This window comes from Quercus suber, unplaced genomic scaffold, assembly GCF_002906115.3.
Source record: "Quercus suber isolate HL8 unplaced genomic scaffold, Cork oak 2.0 scaffold_349, whole genome shotgun sequence".
Classification (NCBI taxonomy): Eukaryota; Viridiplantae; Streptophyta; class Magnoliopsida; order Fagales; family Fagaceae; genus Quercus; species Quercus suber.
Window position 1 is genome coordinate 634,929 of NW_027069801.1, and position 21,745 is coordinate 656,673.

Here is a 21,745-nt window from a genome sequence, read left to right on the forward strand (position 1 = left end):
GAAATCCACTAGTTCTTTCCTTCCCCCAATCTCCATGGTAAATTGAATCTAACCCGTTGGAGTTACTACAGTACCATCAAACGCCACCAAGGGAGTATCATACTTTGACAAATCCTTCTAGGTGAAGCCCATACCTCGATATAAATTAGAGTCCATAATCTCAGCCACACCCCTTTAGTTTGTCATCACCCTTTTTACATCAAAATTGGCAATCCTCACAGTTACCACTAACGCGTCGTCATGAGGTTGGATAGTCCTTTCCTTGTCTTTTCTTTACTTCAAAGTTCTGCAATCCTCAGTGGTATAGTTTCTTTCCCAGTTATAAGAACCATACAAATTTTGGTTCCTCCGAGAAGCGTCCCCACTCATCTTGTTCGGCCAGCAAAAATAGAGCTCATTCTTTATCTTATCTACAATTCAATAAATTGGTTCCTTGATAATGAGTTCACCACCTCGGATCTCTGCTGCTGTCTTTAGGGGTAGAAGTCCCTTCTCGGTCGAGGAGGATGATCCAACCTAGCCTCTTTCCTTTCTACCACGAGTGTCTTAGACTTGGAATTTACTTGCAACTGGTCATCCTCCAATATTTTGTACTCTTCCACCCTCTCTATTAGCTTATGCATATCTGTGATAGGTATCAAGGTGAGCGAAGTCCTCAGCTTGGAATCGATAGCAAGCCCAACCTTGAAAGTGCTAGCAACAACCCCTCTATTATTTCCCCTAATTTCGTTATACAACTCCCAGTATTGGTCAGAGTACGCCCTGAGAGTTTCTCCTTCTTTCATGGACATAACAATTAATGAGTCAAAAGGTTTTGGGACTCTGCTACATGTCACGAACCTGGCACCAAATGCTCGAGTTAGCTCATCATAACTATGAATGAAGCTTTTCTCCAAACTATAGAACCACCTCATAGCCATAGGTTTAAGGTTGAAAGGAAAAATCTTACACGTCAATGCCTCATTCTTAGAGTAGATGGTCATGCTCTGGTTGTAGTAAGTAACATGCTAGACGAGGTCGGACTTATCGTCATAGTTCACAAAGATGGGCTTGACAAATCTTTAGTGTAGGTCAATGCTTTCTATTTCCTCGAAGAATGTGGAACAAGATATCTATTGCAAGGCCCTACTCATAGCATCATTCCCTAAATTCTGAGGAGTTGATGGTTCCCCGTGGCCTACTTGTATCCTAAACCTCCTCGGCGAAGCTTTTCTCATTGCTATCCGTTGGGGAGAAAGCCCCCTACTCCTATCCCTCCGTGGGGGCAAATCCACCCTTCTATATGTCCTAGGTGGAGAAACTGACCTATTCTTGTATCACCGAGGTGGGTAATCCCTCTTATCTCTATCTCTTCGATGACTCCCTTCGCTATTTCCTCCTCTACGGGAATCTTCCCAAACGGGGCTAACGTCTTAGTGATTTTAGAGCTTCTCTCTTCACTTGACATCCTGTTGCGAGGCGAGCACTTAAGCTCTCAATCTATCCATCTCTTGGTCCCTGCTAGAACAAGAAGGTCTTGCAGAATTGGTAACCAATCTTTCCTTGTGAAAGGGAAGGGACCCCCTTTCCTTGTTGTAATTCTGTGGGACTGCTCTCGAACTTCCCTTCTTACCTCGGATTGCAGTTGCTTATTTTCAGAGATGGATTCTTCTGAGATGCTTGGCTAAGACTAATTGGGAGCCCCTATTCCTTGCCTGATTCATCATCTTTCTATTTCAACTAGCTCCTAATCCTACTGCTTAGTGAATTTCCCGCCGACAATGCTAATTGTGGGAGTCAAAAACACTTGATAGAGGTCCTAAACAAGAATTCTTAATCAACACAACTAATTTCTAACAAATGGGAGAGAAGAATCCACGATAGGAAGACTAAGTAGTTAATCAAAGACAGAAAATAGCTGGATCATGTGTTTACATATGAAGAAATGATGTTCATGTGGTACAAAGATGAGTTCTAAGTGATAGATACAATTGAAAAGTTCTCTCTCTCTCTCTCTCTCGTTCTTGCTCAAGTCCTCTCTTTTTTCTAGATCTCCATTCTTGGTGTCCTCCCCTTTCTTTTATAGCCATTTCCCCTCATCCTACAATTGTTCTGCTCTTAGCTGCATTTGGGAATACTTGTCTCATCCCTTTCTTGCCTTGTCATTTCTTGATCATGAAGAGAGACTTTTAGGGGTGTTTTCACTGTTCATGCCAGTCATTCAGCATTTAATGTGGCTAACATTAGGTGAGGGATCTCATTAATATGGAGGTGATTGTTACATTGAGCTTTGCATTTTCTTCGTTATGTTACTCAGGGGGAGTGTGGGTGACTGGTGATCCCACTTGAGGGAGAAAATTGTTCCCTGGGCGATCTTTGTGATCTCGGGAAATATGGTTTTAGGGATAACCTTGATAATGGGCCTCAGGAAAAGTAGGTATCACGAGTTTCTTCAATTGTGGGCCTAGATTGCCTCTTTCTACCAGAAGACCCTTTTATCTCTCATCGATTGTGGGAGGAATTCCTGGTTCCACAGTACGTAATTCTAATTTTTAATATCCTTTCCTTTTTCTACATTGATTTCAACAATTAATGATTTTACAAGATCAAATCAGGCCACTAAATTTCAAACTTTAAGTTGCACAATAAAGTAAAAAGAAAAAAATTAAAAAAAAAAAAAAAAAGAAGAAGAAGAAGAAGAAAAGAACCCAATTTTTCCAATAGCATTGTGCCATTACTAATAGAATTTACAGCAGGCTATCCAAACTAACATTTAACCAAAATTATATCTATAACCCGTAAAAATGAACTTTGCATTGGGCTCAACAATGTATTACACAATTCTATCCAAAAAAAAAATATATATATATATATATCGCCCAATTGCTAATGAATGGGCAATACCTTAATACACTTACTGAGATACTATTCATTGATATTAATACACCAATTAAAAATAAAAAATAAAAAATAAAAAAATTCTGACCCTCTCTCTCACATCAATGATCAACATACATCGGCAGTGGTGCATAAATCTGGTGGCGGTGGTGGTGGTGGTGGTATTATGTCGATCGGTGGTGGTGCATCAAAAGGTGGTAGATAGATCTAGGGGGACGATGACAACGGTGGAAGCCAAATTACATACCAGCCTTTGTGGCTAAGTATGTACAAGATGAATCAAAATTCAATTAATGAATAAAAGCCAGATTTTTCTATATATAAAACTTGCGTCATTAATCCAACATAATCTGCATATATTTTACACTTGTTTTGTTTGGTCATGGAGAATGTAATCGCATCCTAAACATATACAGAAATTAATGAATTGTCAAACATAATTCATCTTAATGTGAGGGGGAAATTTTTATTTTATTTTATAATGATACCAAGATTATGCATTCAATTCTATTTTACACTTTCATCTTTACTTTTTCCCTGACCTCATTGTTCCATTCTTTTTACTAGTTATCAATTCTCATACATATATTTTTCTCTCCCCTCCTTAATGAGGTCACATCTGACACTACATTAGGAGCCCATTGTCTCTTGAAAAACCTAATGTTTGATTAGTAGAGATAGCATGTTAGTTCTAAATCTGACCAGGAATGAAAAATGTTCCAATTCAACTAAAAATAGAAATGTCTCCAGCAATGCCCATGTTGATAATTTAGGGCCAAAGAAATCAAGAACTGAAGATTGTCAATGCCTGCAGAATAAAACTTATATGTTAAGACCAATTCTTAGAATTCTCTCCAACAAGTGTGATACTTAAAGAAGATAGCAAGCTAAAAATCAAGCCCCTATTAGCTATAATGAGTTCACTTTAAAATTTATTTGTACTTCCACACCATTATAATTGAAGTATGGCTCAATGTCCAGCATTATTAATTATGCAGCTCAATAGGCTCAATAGGCAAGAACAGTTTTAAAAAAAAAAAAAAAAAAAAATCAAACCCAATATGAAAGAATCATACAGGAGCAAATGTACAAATTAAGCTCCTAATAAGTTCAAGCAAGGGCAAAGAACAATTTTGTAACTCTATAAGACAAAATTTTGACCCTTTCTAGTTCTGTTATGGTGTTTGACTCTTATCCACAACATTAAATTGAACCCTCATGATGTGAACTTGGTAATTTCATGGTATTTCTTGAATAATTCCAAGCTAGTTGAATGAGTTTTAGAATTACAACCTCTCTCTTTAGTAGTCAGACATGCATGCCACCCCCTCATTCTTTTTGCACCAACTGCTGTATATCTCCCATTTCCAGCTCTTGTCTATTCCATTCTCCCTCATTTTGAAAGATCATTTCAATTTGCTCCAAAGTCTTCCCTTTTGTTTCTGGAATACATGTGTGGACAAAAGCAACAGAAAAGGCTGAAAATACAGCGAAAACAAAGAAGGTTCCCCCTACCGTAATTGCACGTGACACTGAGAGGAAGGACATAGCAACTGCACCACTACTGACTCTACTACCAACTGCCCCAAGGGCAGATGCTTGAGCTCTTAGCCTTAGAGGGAAAATTTCAGATGACATTACCCAACAAATTGGGCCAATTCCTACTGAAAAGAAAGCAACATTTCCACAAACTGCTAAAATTGCTAATCCAATCCCAATTTTCCCTTTCCCCATGAAAGTTAGAGTAAGGCTTAGACCAATTAAGCAAGTAGTCATTCCAATTGTGCTCACATAAAGCAGAGGCTTTCTCCCCACTTTGTCAATAAGAAACGTAGCAACCAAGATGAACATAGTTTTGGTAAACCCAACAGCAACAGTTGCTGCAAGAAGCTGAGTATTGCCTCTAATTCCAGCATCTTTGAAGATCGTAGGGCTATAATAAACAGTTGCATCAATACCTGTAATCTGTTGGAAACATTGGATTCCACAGCCAGTAATTAGCATCCGTCGGACTGAAGGAGAAGGGTATAATATTTCATGCCACACAGCTTTGGCTTCATACTTCTCAGCATTAGCCATCCCAGCAGCTACCTGTATTTCTGCCAATCTTTCTTCCACTTCTCTTTCACTCTCATTGGTTTTTAGCAGCACTTCTCTTGCTTCCTCAATCCTGTTCTGCATAACTAGCCACCTTGGAGATTCAGGAATCACAAACAATGCAAATCCCATAAAAATTGAAGGAAAGATTCCGACACCAAGCATGATCCTCCAGCTTAAATGTGCGGGCAGTCCTGAAAAGGCATAGTTTGATACATATCCAAGAAGGATTCCTAAATTTACAAATATCTCAGGAAAGGAGGTAAGAGATCCTCTGGCGATGGCAGGTGATATCTCAACAATATATACAGGAGCAATCATGACACCAAAGCCAATTCCTATTCCAGCGAAGAGCCTACCTATCATCAATACTCGAAAATTAGGAGCAAAAGTCATTACAGCAGCACCGGTCTGAAAGATTATGGCTGCAAATGCAATTGTCCATTTTCTACCGATGGCATCCGACGTTTTCCCGGCAGCTAAACTACCCAATAAGGAAATTATGCTTAAAATTCCAACAAGAACCTCTTCTTGCACCTCTGATATCTTCAGATCTTCCTGAATGAATAAAATTGCTCCACTCATAACACCCACATCTGCGAAGTAATTAGCACATATTGTAACCACAGATTTGGAGTACACTCAATTAACCAGCCTAAATAACAAAACAATAATGAAGACTGGTGCAAATAAAGGTTTTACATATGACCTTATACACACTAACACAAACAAAGCTGATAAAGTGTCAATTTTTGCATATACACATGTAGCCCAAAAACATTATTACATTTTGATTGCTTTAGGTAGAATTTTGCAACTCACCATGCTAACTCAACAGTCTAGAGTAATTAAGGAGAAAATATTTTAGTTTTGATAATGTTTTAAATTGATCAACAAAGTTTGTTACTTGGTAGTTTAGCACTAACTGCTGATCAAAAAAAAAAAAAAAGTTTTGCACTAATTGACATGGGATAAAATATTCTCTTCATTTGGAACATTTTGATAAACTGGCATGCCTGGATCTCCATGTGCATTCATTCTTATCTAAATTGGCCACAACAAAGTCCTTTAGTCCAAGAAGTAGATAAGGAAAGCACATTATAGGCACATGAGCCAACTGCCTTCACGGTCTGCAACATCTTAGCAGGAAAGTAATTCTCTTTACACATTAAGAGGAAATTTCACCTTGATTTTATTCTACCACTTTTCCCCAATGGGCATTTTCTTCCCTCATGTTCATTTTCAGGTTCTTACCAAACAATTCCCCATTAATTACATAACGCATACTATGAAAGATTAAACAAACACCGTGCATTTCTATATTCAATCACAGTCATTATTTCAGAGCCCCATAATCCCCAGAGTCCAAATTCCAAAAAGAAAAGAATTTTAACATTACATCACACGGGATTCTACCAAATAATCAGATCAGAGATTTTTTTTTTTTTTTTTTTTTAAAAAAAAGAGATGTTATCATTGTGGGTTCTAAATTCTAATGATCAACCAGATCAAAGTTAGACCATATTGAAAAGGTGACAAAAAGGAAAGACAAACCATATCCAAGAAGCACGGAATTGAGGGAGGCAAAGATGGCACAGAGAAACACAAATTTCTTGGAATTAGAATTCTTCCTTGTCATCACCATGCCATCACTGTACAATGCCAAATCCTCCTCTATGAAATCAGAATCCATCCTCTTGTATTTGTTTTTGCTTCCAATATGAACCTCTCCCACCCTTTCTCCATTCCCATTTTCCTCACCACCCACCAAGCCCATCTCTCTCTCTCTTTCTTTCTCTTCTATAATAATATATATATATATATATAAATGTTTGTGTGAGTTTTAGCTTTTATATATGAATATACAAATGTAAAAATAACAATGGTCTTTGGTGGTGGTGTTCTATAATCTAGACTGACAATATTCAGACAAAAGAAAAGAAAAGAAAAGAAAATGTTAGATCTGGGATTGGCATAGGCATGAAGTAAAAACGTTGTTAAAAATGGTGGGGCTGTATTAGTATTAACGGGGGTGGGGCCCAAAATTGCTCTTTTTTGTTTTTTGACTTTTTTCACAAGGATGGGTGAGGAGGACATTCTCCTTCCTGCCAGTGAGGAATGTGGGGCCCTGTTTTTTCCTCCCTACTATATTTTCGTAGGAAACAACGGAGATTCCCAAACAAATCTTGTAATCCGACACCGTTGATTTAAAACCAACGGTAGTTGTTGCACCGACAACAAGTTCCGCGTCTTTTTCGCGTGTTAAGCCAGCTTCTATTTCTATTGGAAATAACCTTTTTTTTTTTTTTAATGGAATTTGGAAAAACATTGTTACAATATAAAAAAGAAAAGATATGGAAATTGTTATACGCTAAATATGTTTGATATTTATGTCAAAGTCTAAGGATGTGTTTGTGTAAAACTTTTTCATTTTTTCTTTTACAATTTAAAATGGAGTAAAGTTAGGTGGTTTTTTTTTTAATCGAAAATATTCTTAATAAATAATCTATATATCTATATATATAATAATAGGTGAATAAGAGATAGTGTGAAATTAAATTCCAAATTAGAACTCTAATTGTGTGCCACGTGTACACACTAAATTAGAATTCCTAATTAGAGTTCTAATTTTGTGCCATGTATCTAGAATCTAAAATTGAATTTTGCATCATGTGGCTAAATGTATGTGGACTCATTTTTATTAAAACCACTTTTATGTATCGGGTCAAGTGAGTTACTGTGTTAATTAAGTTTTTTTTCTTGATTTTGCAGTCAAACATGAAAACCAAAGAAATTAATATCGGTGATAAGTACTTGGTTTGGGTACATTGCATAATTTCCAAAAAGATAAATGTATGTGGGCTCATTCTCATTAAAACCACTTCTATGTATCGGGTCAAGTGAGTTATTGTGCTAATTAAGTTTTTTCTTGATTTTGCAGTCAAACGTGAAAACCAAAGAGATTAATATCGGTGATAAGAACTTGGTTTGGGTACATTGCATAATTTTCAAACAGATAACAAAGCTAGATTTTGCATCTTTGTTATAAATTGCTTACAAAGTTTGCATCTTTACATTTGCACTGAGTTTTGGATTAAAGTGATTTCTTCTTGGTTCTAACACTGAGTTTTGTTTATTATTCACTTACAAAGTTTGTATCTTTACATTTGTTATAAATTGCTAATATGTGATTAGATGCACATTATGCCTAAAATTCACTATCCTTATATTTGGCTTTTTATTCAGGTTTGTCACCTATAACAATGAAGAAAGCATTGTCGTGGACCAATGGATGATACTTTTTACAGGCCTTTTTTAAGCTACGAAAATTTCAATCACCAATAGAGATTGAAGATTCAAAAGCGTGAATGGATCTTTTGGATAAACATTGTCACCAAGGTTCATCTTTCTGTGTAAAATATATATACTGCTAAGTTTTGTTAATGAAATTTTCTGGTTAATAAAATGAATTTAGACTCTTTTTAAACATGAATAAACTCATGATTAATAATATATCCATTCTCGTGCGGTAGCACGAGGCTACATACTAGTTTTAAATAATACAGATAAAGTGAAACCCTTCAAATCAATTTTTTTGATTCTCAAAAAAAAAAAAAAAAAAAATTTAAGTAAAAGAATATAACAAGTCAAATAGTTCAAATTAGAAGGAAAATTAGAGATTATGAAGAGATATGCGTGTCTATAATGAAAATTGAATTAACAAGTCATCATTATATAAAAAAATTAAAATTAAAAAAAAAAAAAAGCAAAATTTATAACTTAAAAAACTAAGCAAATAAACTTCTATTTAAAAAATATATATATATATATATATATATTACAATATTTGTATAACAAATTTGAAGTGGTAGGTTGATATTGACTATTATTGGTGGATAAAAGTAATTTAAATTATGAGTTATTAAAAGGGATAGAAAAAAAAAAAAAAAAAAAAAAAAAAAAAAACTTATATAAAGAGTTGTCAAATTGTTAGACCTTTAATTTGTGGTTGTAGTTTGGAAAGTAAACTATTAATATCCAAACAAAGATATCTTACCTTTTTTTAAGCAATTAATACATTACTTCTTTATTTGTAGTCAAAGTAATAGTTGAATCTAGATAATGTCCATTTTTTTTTTTAACTTCTTATTATTGAAAATTTTAGAAATTTTGTTGATGATAAGTTATTTAAAAGATAAATTAGCCATTAATAGAGGAAGGTAAATCCTCAAGCCATATAATATATATTATCCCTAACGGGCAAGGTAATAATGTGTTTTACCATTAAGGCTCTTGATTTTGTGCTCAAGTTTTTTTTTTTTTTGGAGAAATCGGCCTAGAAGCCCAGGCAGGACTTTTATTCCAACTAAAAACCATTAAGCAGAGTCAACAAAAGCCAAGGAAATAATTTCCCTGGGAAAGTCTTCTAACCAAACTTAGGACGCTGAACCTACTCTAGCCTTCTTAGCAAGGAAGTCTGCTACCTTATTACAAGTACGGGGAACATGACTGAAATCACAAAACTGTAACTGGGATGTTTGTTGCAAAACATCATCAAGGATATGCCCATACATGGACTGGTCTGCTTGACCGTGTTTGAGGGCTTGAACAATGATCACGGAGTCACCTTCAAAGACTACCTCGTTGATGCTAATCTCCTTAGCCAGTTGGGCAGCTTGACGGCATGCGAGAGCTTTCACTTCCTCCACCGTGGTATATGTCTTAAAAGGGCACCAATAACTTCAGTATTGGAATCTCGAATCACCACTCCAATTCCAGCAGCATTGATGTTGCTGAACACGGCTTCGTCAAAGTTAGCTTTAAACCGTGGATGATCTGGAGGTCGCCACTGATGTGTGATATGCAGTTGATCAAGTGTGGGCAAATTTGGTTACGCATTGATGTACTCCTAAAGCAAACCACCTGCCACCAAGAGTGTCTGATCTAGCGGATGTGTTGGGCGATTCAGGCGTACTGCATTCCTTTGATTCCATAGAGACCAAGCAGCGAGAATGAATATTTCAACTCTATAATCCTCAGTAACCTGCAAAAAACTAGCAAACAAGTTAGAAAAATTGCCCGGCTGGGCATGCACCAAGGAGTTCGTCTAGCTTAGTGTCTGCTAGACCCCTTCCACTGCATTAAAGCTCCACACCGCATGAACAACATCTTCTGGGACAGAGTTACAATTACTGCACAAGTCCGAATTCACCACCTGTCGACGAGCAAGATTAACCATTGTGGGAAGGGCCTCATTACAAGCTTTCCAAGCAAAATGCTTCACTTTGGCAAGAACACGTAGCTTCCATAGACCTCTCCAAAAAGACTTCTGGGGGCCCAAATTTGAGCTACTTGGATTATTGGATAAAGCATTAGATGCCAACAATCTGTAAGCACTTCTGGTAGTAAATTTACAGGAAGGATTTATGGACCAAATCAATTAGTCAGGGGGTAGTCTGATGCTCAATGGTATGCTCAATATTTTTTCTGCTTCTTGAGGTGCAAACACCTGTTTGATCAAGTCAACTTTCCATTCTCGAGTTTTTGTATCAATGAGGCAGCTTACCTTCAAATCAGGTGGGATAGAGGGAAAGGGAGAGGTGACCTTCTTGTAGCATTAGTTTGGTAGCCATTTGTCTTCTCTAATACCCATTGAATTACTATCACCAATACGCTATACCATCCCATTCTTCACTACTTCTCTAGCACTAAGGATGGTTTTCCATGCATAAGAACTAGCTTTGGACTTGTTTGCTTCCAAAATCGAACAATTTGGGAAAAATCTAGCCTTAAAAACTTTAAAGCACAAGGAATCAGGATTGTTCATCATACACCACACTTGTTTAGCCAACAAAACTTCATTGAACTTCTTAATCTCCTTAAAACTCATACCTCCATCCTCCTTAGGACTACACAGACGCTTCCACTTTACCCAATGAATCTTTCTAGCATCTCTATTGTATCCCCACCAAAATTTTCGAATCATCACTTCAATATCCTTAATCAAACATTTTGGAAGAAGTTTGAAATAGCTCATGACGTAAGTTGGGATTGCTTGGATGACAGCTTTTATAAGCACCTCTCTACCTGCCTGAGATAATTCCTTCTCTTTCCATCCCTGTAATTTTTTCCAGACACGCTCTCAGATGTATATAAAGCTTTGTTTCTTTGCTCGCCCCACAAATGTAGGTAGACCCAGATATTTTTCATAATGTCTTATTGAAGGCACACCCAAAATCTGTTGAATGCTAGCTTGAAGATCAAGTTGAGTATTGGAGCTAAAGAAAATGTTGGTTTGTCTCAGTTAATCTTCTGACCTGACCCCTTCTCGTAGATAGATAGGATGTTAAGAATTACCTGGCATTCTGATTCTTTAGCTCTACAGAATAGGACACTATTAGTAACAAAAAATAAGTGAGAGACATGCGGTCCAATTCTACAAATTGAGACCCCCCTAATGAGTCCTTCACTTTCGGCTTTGTGTAATAGACCCTGTAACCCTATATCACACACCAGAAACAAATATGGGGAAAGAGAATCTCCCTATCTTAGCCCTCTACTAGGCTTTATATTACCAACGAGCTCCCCGTTAAGGAGAATGGAGAAAGACACTGAGGTTATACAAGCCATGATCATGCTAACAAATCTGTCAACAAAACCCAAGTGTAGCATAGTTCTCCTCAAAAACTCCTACTCAACTTTCTCATAAGCTTTGCTCATGTCCAGTTTAAGTGTCATGAAACCCAGGTTGCCCTATGTTTTCCGTTTCAAATAATGCAAAGTTTCAAATGTTACCAAAACATTGTCAGTTATAAGTCTCCCTAATAAGAAAGCACTCTAAGAATCAGACAAGACTTAAGGCAAGATCATTTTCAGACGGCTAAGCAACACCTTAGCAATAAGTTTATAGACCACATTGCAAAGACTAATAAGGCAAAAATCAGAGACCTTTTTTGGGTCCTTGATTTTTGGTATAAGAGCAATAAAAGTGTGGTTTAAAGATTTAGGTACAAACCTAGAATTTAATGCAGTTAAGACAACATTTGTAACATCACTTCCCATAATGTGCCGAAAAGATTTATAGAAAATAGGTGGCATACCATCCGGTCTTGGGGCAATGGGAGGGGCCATCTAAGTAGTAATCCTGTATTCATTTTTGGAGTGACAGTTGGGAGCATACCATTGAGAACATCATCAAACCTAGATGGATTCGAAGAGGTGAAAATACTAATGAAATAGGCCTCAACTAGCCCACCCATGCGACTTTCATCCTCAGTCCAAAGTCCATTATCATCCTCAAACCCCAAAATATAATTATGCTTGTTTTGCTGATTTGCCTTGCAATGGAAACACCTAGTATTTCGATCACCCTCCCTTAACCAGTTCACACGGGATCGTTGCTTCCACATTACTTCTTCCTTGGACTTAAGCCCTTGAATTTCAACTCTCAATTTGTTGATAAGAGCCGGATTGGACTTGTACATACCAAACTCCTCAGCCCAATTCAATTCCTTCAATTTTTTTGCCAATGAAATCCGAATATGCCCAAAAGTCTCACAGTTCTAAATTCTGAAATTGTCTTGGCAAGTGGATGTTTTTTTGACAGCACACCAACTGGATTAGGGTCATGCACCTCTGCCCAAGAATTTGCAACCACCTCCTCATAAGTGTTGTCTCGTAGCCACATAGCTTCAAATCTGAAAGGCCTCCCCTTCCTGTAAAACCTCTTTTGCTCGGAATCTGACATGAGGATAATAGGTTTGTGATCCGAATGGAAAGCTTCCGAGTGATGAATTCGGGCAATGGAATAACAAAGGATCCAGTCTACTGTGGCCACCCCACAGTCAAGTCTCACCCAAACATTTTGATCTAGCCATATACACGCAAGAACAAGCCTATGTACACATGAATCCAAGCTGTGCATGCAAGAACAAGTCTACGCACGCAAGAACGAACACAAAAGGTTGTTCTTTGATATTTTCCAAGTTTTCTCAACCAAAACTCTACCTAAACATGTTTCTACTCCTCCTAGAGTGTTAGGGTTTCATCTAAACCCATCCCAAAGCAAAACCCAAGCATTTACAGGCCTAAAAACATATCAAAATGGAAGATCAATGGAAAACTTGAAAAATGAGAAAAGTTTGAAAAACTTATTGATCCAGTCCTTGCATCTTCCGTAAGTTGTTGTTATGATCTATAAGTTAAGGGAGGAGCCGCTGTTAGCCTTATCGCTCCATTCTAGCGGGTGAGATGGAAAGCATCGGTGGAGAGGATGTAAGAACTCTTTTTGGACTTGGGTGCCATTAAAGGAGATCAATCCAAGCATGCAAAATATGTTATTCTACTAACCCAAGATCTAAACATGTGAAAACTAGACTCAACAAGGCCTAAACATGTGATTAAAACTAACCAAAACAAACAAAATAGCAAAAACCCTAAATTTGGGTTTTTGGGCATGAGGATGCATATGTGTACGCATGCCTCTAGTATGCATACGCATACATGAGTATGCGCATGCATATTGCCTAGAAAGATAATTTTAAAGCAGGCAACAAACAACAATCAAACAAAACCTAGCATGCTTATAATATATAACCAAACAACCTAAACTAAAAACAAAGATATTAAAGATTAAGAAAAATAAAGATAAACAAAACAAAATCTATTCCTAAACATGCTTTGAACCTAACAACAAATAGGAGCAACACTTAGCACATCAAAACATGTTCATTAATATATCCAATCATATCAACTTTCAAATCAAAACATGATGAGACAAAATAAAATAAAATAAAACAAAACAAAACATATTTCTAAGTATGAATAACATACAAATTAAGTGAGAACAACAAAAACACAAATTATAAAATATCCAAATCAAGGAAAAGCCATGAAGAGAGACTTGCTTTGCTATGGAACACAAATTTGATTGACATTTAATTGGGCCCTCAGTGCCTACACAACAAGATCTAATGACAATCAAAGGAATCAAATTATTTCAATAGTTCATAAGTGATCACAACTTAAAATAAAAAGACGTTCTTGAAAAAATTATTTTGAAAAAGGTTTTGAAAGGATTTAGAAAGTCGTTTTTTCCTTAAGACTACTAGAAAGAGGTTTTGAAGAACCAAAAAACGTTCATGGTGGCTGTGTGTGCAGAAAATCAGAGTTAGAAAAGCGTTTTGGAGAAGTTTAGGTGAAAACTAAATTCTCTCTTGCTAGGGTTTTATTTTGGAGGCATAAAGATATATTTATATGTTTAAACTAGAGTTTTCAGGTTTATTTTTAGGGTTTTGGACGTTCTAAAGGGTCTAGGGTCGGGGCCCCATCAAAGAGGGAGGCTTTGGGCCCTAAAACATGAAGTTTTGGGCCTCTAGGAAGTGGCCTGCATACACAGGTTGGAAGCTATGTAGACATGCATGCTCCCCACGCATGCATGCGTCCCTAGAAATCTTAATTTTGACAGTTTTGATGGCCCAACTTCAAATGGTCATAACTCACTCAATTTAAGTCTAAATTAGGCAGAATTTGTGTTCAACTTGAAGCCCATGATGTCTATTTTCCAATGAAATAAATCTCACTTAAATATTCTTTATAGATAAAAATTTATGGTCAAAATTGTGAGCAAAGGTCATTTTTCAGCATTGTTTTCGAAGTGATTTGAGCACTTTTAAGTTATGATTACTTCAAAACTATCAAAATAACTTCAATTACCTTTGTAGATATGTTAAGCTTGTCATTAGGACCAGGGACTAAAGTTTGTTAACTGGGTATGAAATGAGGTGTCTACAATACTTGACATCAAAAGATCATAGTCTTGTACGCTACTTAGCTATCGTCCCTGTGAAGTCCGACCTCCACAACAACGATTGCAGGGGACGATTGGTCAAAACATACACTGTGTGGGCCTAAAAATAGTGCAGCAATTTCCTCATGGCGTGCACCAGGGCCAAAGCTATCTTTTCTAGAGGAAAATAATGGGTTTTTGAGTCTACCAAAGTCTTGCGGACATCGTACACTGGATTCTATATACTGTCTTGAAATCTTATTATTACTGTGTTCACTGCATGCATAGACATGGCAAAGTACATGTACAGGTCTTTGCTGGGCTTAGAATTGGTTAAAATAGGTGGGCAAGCTAGGATGAGCTTCAAGCTCTAGAAGGCACTGTCACACTCCTCAGTCCATTGAAATCTCTTCCACTTCCTGAGTAGTTGGAAAAAAGGGTGACATTTGTCAGCTAACTTGGACACAAACTAGTTAGGGTTGCTATCACCCCTGTAAGCTTTTGTACTTCCTTTGGGTTCTTTGGCGGATTAAGCTATTGAATTGCGTTGATCTGGTTAGGGTTTACCTCGATTCCTCAGCACGTTATCATGTAACCAAGGAACTTCCCAAATCCCACCCTAAACACGGACTTAGCGGCATTGAGGCGTAATCTGTGGTGCCTCAATATCTCAAATACCTCAATCAAATCTGGCATGTGCTCCTCTGACTTCTTACTCTTGACTACCACGTCGTTGATATACACTTCTACTGTTTTACTGATTTGCTGCCTAAACATCCATGTAACTATTTGCTAGTAAGTTGCCCCAGTGTTCTTTAAACCAAAGGGTATGACCATATAGTGGTAATTACCTTCTGGAGAGATGAAGGATGTCTTCTCTTGATCTTTAGGAGCTAAAGCGATTTGGTGATACCCTTAGAAGGTGTCTAGAAAACTCATCCTCGAATGGCCGTACATGGCGTCCACTAATTGGTCAATCTTCGGGACTGTAAAGGGATCCTTAGTGCATGCTCTATTTAGATTTGTAAAGTTAATGCAGACCCTCTGTTTCCCATTCTTCTTTTTAACCGCCACGACATTGGCCAACCAATCCAGAAAGAATACTTCTTTTATGGCCCTAGCTTGCTTCAACTTCTCAATTTCCTCCTTCATGACTTCCACGTGGGGTTTAGCTGATCATCGTGACTTTTGCTTCTTGGGGGATACAAGGGGTCCACGTTTAGCATATGCATTATAAACTTTGGGTCTACCCGGGGCACCTCATATGGGCTCAATGTAAAGACATCAAAGTTTTGGACTAGTGAAAATAATACTTTCACACGATCCTCGATTGGAAGGCTTTTACCCACCCAAAAGTACTTGTCTTCATAGGGTAAAATGTGGACTTCATCCAACTTCTTTGCACTATCAGCCCCATTGGGATGGTCGGGGCTCTATGATTGCTATAAAGGATTTGATTCCACATGTTTCTTCTACTTGATTTCGTGATTGATTGCAGCCACCAAGCACTGCCGAGCTACATTTTGATCTCCCTTCACTACTACTATTCCTTGCTCGGTAGGGAACTTCATCTTTTGGTGCAGCGTAGATGGCACGACCCTCATGGCATGGATCCACGGTCGTGCTAGGATCACCATGTACGGCGAGAATACGTGAACCACTATAAAATTCACCATCACCTCCTTCCCTTCTATCACTACAGGGAGCTTAATCTGTCCTGCGGGTATCACCGTCTTCCCATCAAATTCTACTAACGGGGTATTATACTTGGTGTGATCTTCATCTCTCAAACCCAACCCTTTATACAGATTGGGGTACATACTTTCCGCGCCCATTCCCCTGGTCGATCATAACTCTCTTTACAAGGAACCCTTCAAGGTCATTGTCATTAAAAGCTATCTTTTCCCTACTTGACTTGAGCTTTTTCCTGAGATAATCAACTACCTCCGGTTCCTACTGAGGAGTTATGCTAAGTATCCCCCTTTGGCGACTAGTGCTAACCCCAATCGACGTGGCGTGTATGACTTCGATGATGCCGAGGGGAGGAGGCATTGTCCCTCCTCAGCTTCCTGAATCTTGCCTTGTAGTACTCCCCCTTGACTAACCACATATTCCCTTAGATGCCTCGCTTTCACCATCTGCTCCAAGTAATCCTTGAACGTCCTACACTGCTCAATGGTATGCCTCTTATCCCAATGATAGGTGCAATACAGATTTTGGTTCCTCTTGGCTAGGTCTCCGCTCATCTTACTAGGCTAGCAAAAATGAGGCTAATGCTTGATCTTCTCCAAAAAAATTTTATAAGCTCCTTAAAAGTGACGTTTACCCCTTCTGCTCGGCTAATGAGGTTTTGCCTCGTAACTTCTCTTTTGGGCCTTTATCGAAAGCCCTCAATTCGGGATTCCTTCTGGTACTGAAATGCTACAAAGGCCTTCCATTTATTTTGTTGCCTGTCATCCTCTAGTCTCTTATATTCTTCTATCTGCTTCATCAATTGATGCATGTTCTAGGGATTGCATGGTTAAGGAATCCCTTAGCTTGGAATTAAGGGGCAGCCCCAGTTTGAAAGTACTTATGGCCATATGTTCATTGTCTCCCCCAATCTTGTGATACAACTCCTAATGCTTATCCGGGTATGACCAGGGGGTCTCCCTACTCCCCATGGCCATCAATAAAAGCACGTTGATAGGTTGTGGTTCTCGGTTACAAGTCACAAACCTGGCTCCAAAGGCTTGGATGAGCTCAACAAAGCTGTGAATGGATCTCTTCTTTAGACCATTGGACCATCTCATTATCGTGGGGTAGAGACTGGAAAGGAACACTTTCCATAGAAGCCTATCATTCTAGGAATAAAGTGCCATAAGTTGGGTGAAATGACTTATGTGTTCCATCGGGTCCGTCTTACCGTTATAATAGGTGAACGAGGGGCGAGTGAAGTGCCTTGGCATCTTGATGCATTCTATTTCCTCGAAAAAATGTGACTGGGCTATCTTCCATAGTGCTTGGCTCATGGCGTTCATGGCGATGTTTGGGTGCCCATCCCTTTCTCTCCTTGATGATACCAAACTTCTATCCCTGGACTCGTTCAACCTGTCCCTTGACGACTAAGAGTGACTTTGGTGAGATGATGTCCTAGTATGATCGCTTACTGAATCATGGTTATGGGACGACCCCTTAGGAGCCCTCCTTCGATGCCTACTCCTTGCCTCCAGCTCTAACTCTCTAACCTACCTTTATAGATTTTTTAGCTTGCGGTCTTGGTTATTATGGTTCGAACCCTTTAGCACGTATAAAAGTGTCCTTTCTCCTTGGGACAACGTTGCATGTGAGTCATCCTGAGTCACTTGTCCCTCGTAGTTGCGACGTTCCTTCGTACGCTCTTACTCTACCAACCTAAGGGCTTGAGATGAGCCTTTAGATCGGTTTCCACTAAAGCCCATGGACCCTTCACCTGCATGTTGACCCTTCATCAGGTTGTTGCCTCCACCACCTTTAGACCTTTAGCGTGGTAGGATTTTCCCACAAACGGTGTCAATTGTTGTGGTCCTTTCCTAACAACCTTAGGCTTTTGGGCTTGGCTCCAAATTTACTTGTACTTTGGGTTGGGCATATCCCACAATGAGAGTTCCAAGAAGTATTTATTCAGGTCACTGATGAAGTTCTAGTGTTACTTTGGCACCTAACTCTCTGGTTTTTTGCTCGGCCGAGATGGCTACTAGGCAGCCGACCCCCTCCCTAAAATCCGAATGGGATTCCCTTCTCCTCAGGATGTGCTTTTCCTTAGTACTCTCATGTCTCTCTCTTCCTCTAATTCTCCCCTCCCCTTACTCCTACCTCTCGTCTGCTATTTATATCCCTCTCTTAGTGGGGTCATTATGATGAAAGGATATTTCATATATTAGTGGGTCCCTTAGTATCATGTCATTGGTCAGAAGGGACCCACTTCTTGTAGTTAACATGACCTCTTAGTAACTCATGCTTGACGCCGTTTATTGCGTGGCAGACAAATTCTCCCAAGGCATTATCTCTTATTCACGGCATATCTTGGGGTACTTAATTCGTATGTTTGGCCAGACCTATCTCAACTCGGCCAAGTGGGCTGAGATGGGCAGAGACTATTTAATGAGTGGGTTTGCTGTTTGGGGTCGGTCTACTATTTTCAGTCCGTACATCTTCGCAAACAATATATCTGAATAAAAACAATATAAAAAATATGCTCATTAGTTTAGAGAAAAAATAACAATAAAAATATAAACAATTTAATTTATATGGAAAGTTAACAAAAGCAAAATCCAATTTTGATTCTAATTGAATTTTCTCTAAACTTTGGTTTAAAAAAGCAAATATATATATATATATATAATCTAGTTAATAATGGATCGTACATAGTTATGGTATATTACATAAATGATTTATAAATTTGAATTGTTTTTAGTTATTAAAAAAAGACTCAAATATAAAATCATTCAAACTCTCGCTTCCTCTGATTTTATATATAGAGTTAGATATATGATTATGTTTTTTATGATTTATTTATATTTGACTCCTCATTTTCTACACTAAATTAACTTATTTGGCACAAAAATTTTAAAAAAACTTTGATTAGATGGGACACGTAGTGCAAAATTAAATTTTAATTGAAATTCAAATTTTACACTGAATTAACTCACTTGGCACAAAATTATATTCTAGTTGAACTCCAATTTGAAATCTAATTGGATTTTCTCTCAGTTTTACCTATTAATATAGATATATAGATGTGAAAGTAAAAGCATGTGCATCTTTTCTTTAAGATTCAGAAAGTTAGTTATACTTTCAGAAAATATCAAAAATAACCCTAAGTTAATTAGATAATCCTTATTCTTAATAAATAAAAAGGGTTAAAATTGTAATTCAATAAAATTAAAAAAAAAAAAAAAACCTACAGAGAAACTTTTTTTCCTAAAAATTAGCACGCTCTCTATTTAAATATATTTCACATTAAATTTTAGTTTCTTAAAAATCCCTTCATGTATAACCTCACTAATATAATAATAGATAAATTTAAATTGAAAATTACATTAAATTTTTTTTTTAAAAAAGAGTAATTGTCCCACATTGCTTAAGAGATTGTATTGTGTGTAGTATAACTTGGCCCCCACCCTCCCTTAAAAGTTACCATGGCTTTTGAATAGAGTTATGGTATGCCTTTGTGTTAGAACCCCTTTCTCTCTCCCTTGTGTGTGTGTTTGTTTGTTTCTAAAAAAAAAAGAATGAGTAATTGTCTCACATTGCTTAAGAGAGTGTTGTGTGCAGTATAACTTGTCACACCCTTCCTTAAAAGTTACCATGGTTTTTGAGTGGAGTTGTGGTGTGCCTTTGTGTTAGAACCACTTTCCCTCTATCTTATGTGTGTGTTTGTTTCTAACAGAAAAACTTAAAAAAAAAAAAAAAGAAAATTAAAAAAAAAAATACTGATTAAAAAAAAAAAAACCATTTTAGAACCAGCACATCAGAAAATTCAACACAGTCAACGCAATGCAACTCTAAACTAAACACCATTTCATCAAAAATAAAATCCAAATTAACCAAAACCAAAGAGAGAAAGAGAGAGGATAGAGAATTGAACCTTGAAGGAGCCGACAACGACTTCGAGGTTCAATTCTCTATCCTCACATACGACATACTGAAGCAAGGTTTTCGGAAGTCGGAACCACGGCCTAATGCAATCCCTGATAGACCAGAATGACGCCGTTTTCCTGGGCACCCACGTGACCCTACACTCCTACCCACTTGTGTGCAGACCCAACTGTATCCCATACTTGATTAACCTCTTCGGGTCGGGTCACCGGGTCAAGGGCGAGTTCTACTCCGTGTCAACTCGTGGACTCGGCCGCCTAGACGAGCTGGAGGGCACCGCCCTCGGCCATTACGAGTGGCTCCCTATTCAGACTCAGGTTGAGGCGGAGGCTGAGGCGTACTATGCGCACCGTAGCTTTAGGGAGGAGCTATGGGAGAAGAATGGGAGAGAGGGGTTGAGTGAGTACACAGAGAGAGAGGCGAGTGGGTTTGTGAGAAGAGAGGATAGGCTTAAGGATCGAAGTTTTGTTGATGAGGATAGGCCTAAGGAACTGTTTTCGTTGTTAATGTTGTGATGGGTGGGTGAGTGTAAAGCTCAAAATGAATGCTTCACCTTTGTTTTGGTTAATTTGGATTTGATTTTTGATGAAATGGTGTTTAGTTTAGAGCTGCATTACGTTGATTGTGTTGAATTTTCTGATGTGTTGGTTCTAAAATGGTTTTTTTCTTTTTCTTTTTTTTTTTAATATTAGTTTTTTTAATTTTCTTTTAATTCTGAAATTTATTTTAAAAAAAGAAAAAAAAAAGAGCCAAAACGATGTCGTTTTGGCTCAATTAACGGTAAGACATAACTGAGGTTTAACAGAGTACTAAATTGACAATAATTGAAAGTTAGAGGACTAAAATGATAAAACTGAAAGTTAGAGGACTGAAATGAAAAAGACTAAAAGTTAGAGGGTCAGTTTTGCATTTTTGCCTAAAAAAAAAAAGAAACCCTCATCACATGTGCGAAACAACTTTGCTTTGACTCGTTTGCGCTATTTTGTCCTTTGGAGTAACGCTGAGATTTGTTGAATTGATGATCAGTACATGGGCGTTCAAAATCTGACTTTATTAAAAAAAAAACAGCATGCGGAGATATTGACACATGCTATAGTGTGGATTGGATGGATATGTAAAAAGGCTCATTTATTTGTCTGTATATATTAAGAGGAGTCAAAAAATTAGTTATTATTTTTTTTCCTGTCAAAAATACCCCTAAATTAAATAACCAATAACTTAAAAATAATGGTAAAATAGTAAATTGGAAAAAGAAGATTAGTTATTTCTTTTTTTACTGTAAAAAATACCCCTACTTAAACCTTAAAAATTGAGTTAAAATAGTAAATTGACAAAAATAATAAATTCCACGTTGAAATGTCTTTT

The 21,745-nt window shown here is 37.5% G+C and overlaps 3 protein-coding genes across 4 annotated transcripts; 1 reads left to right on the forward strand and 2 right to left on the reverse strand.

Moving 5' to 3' along the window:
• Positions 1–473: 473 nt before the first annotated feature.
• Positions 474–983, reverse strand: LOC112035475 (uncharacterized). Its single transcript, XM_024068298.1, has one exon. The coding sequence runs from the start codon at positions 981–983 to the stop codon at positions 474–476; it is 510 nt and encodes a 169-aa protein (XP_023924066.1).
• A 1,920-nt stretch (positions 984–2,903) lies between these two features.
• LOC112035492 (probable polyol transporter 4) lies at positions 2,904–7,023 on the reverse strand. Of its 2 annotated transcripts, XM_024068320.2 has the most exons (3): positions 6,529–7,023; positions 4,171–5,570; positions 2,904–3,685 (listed from the first exon to the last, which is right to left on the reverse strand). In XM_024068320.2, the coding sequence occupies exons 1-2, from the start codon at positions 6,749–6,751 to the stop codon at positions 4,207–4,209; spliced, it is 1,587 nt and encodes a 528-aa protein (XP_023924088.1). In that variant the 5' UTR covers positions 6,752–7,023; the 3' UTR covers positions 2,904–3,685; positions 4,171–4,206. The 2 variants fall into 2 exon arrangements, with proteins under 2 accessions (XP_023924088.1, XP_023924087.1); XM_024068319.2 differs by lacking the exon at positions 2,904–3,685 and having other exon boundaries at positions 3,940–5,570.
• A 13,440-nt stretch (positions 7,024–20,463) lies between these two features.
• LOC112035474 (putative gamma-glutamylcyclotransferase At3g02910) lies at positions 20,464–20,895 on the forward strand. Its single transcript, XM_024068297.1, has one exon. The coding sequence runs from the start codon at positions 20,464–20,466 to the stop codon at positions 20,893–20,895; it is 432 nt and encodes a 143-aa protein (XP_023924065.1).
• Positions 20,896–21,745: the final 850 nt, after the last annotated feature.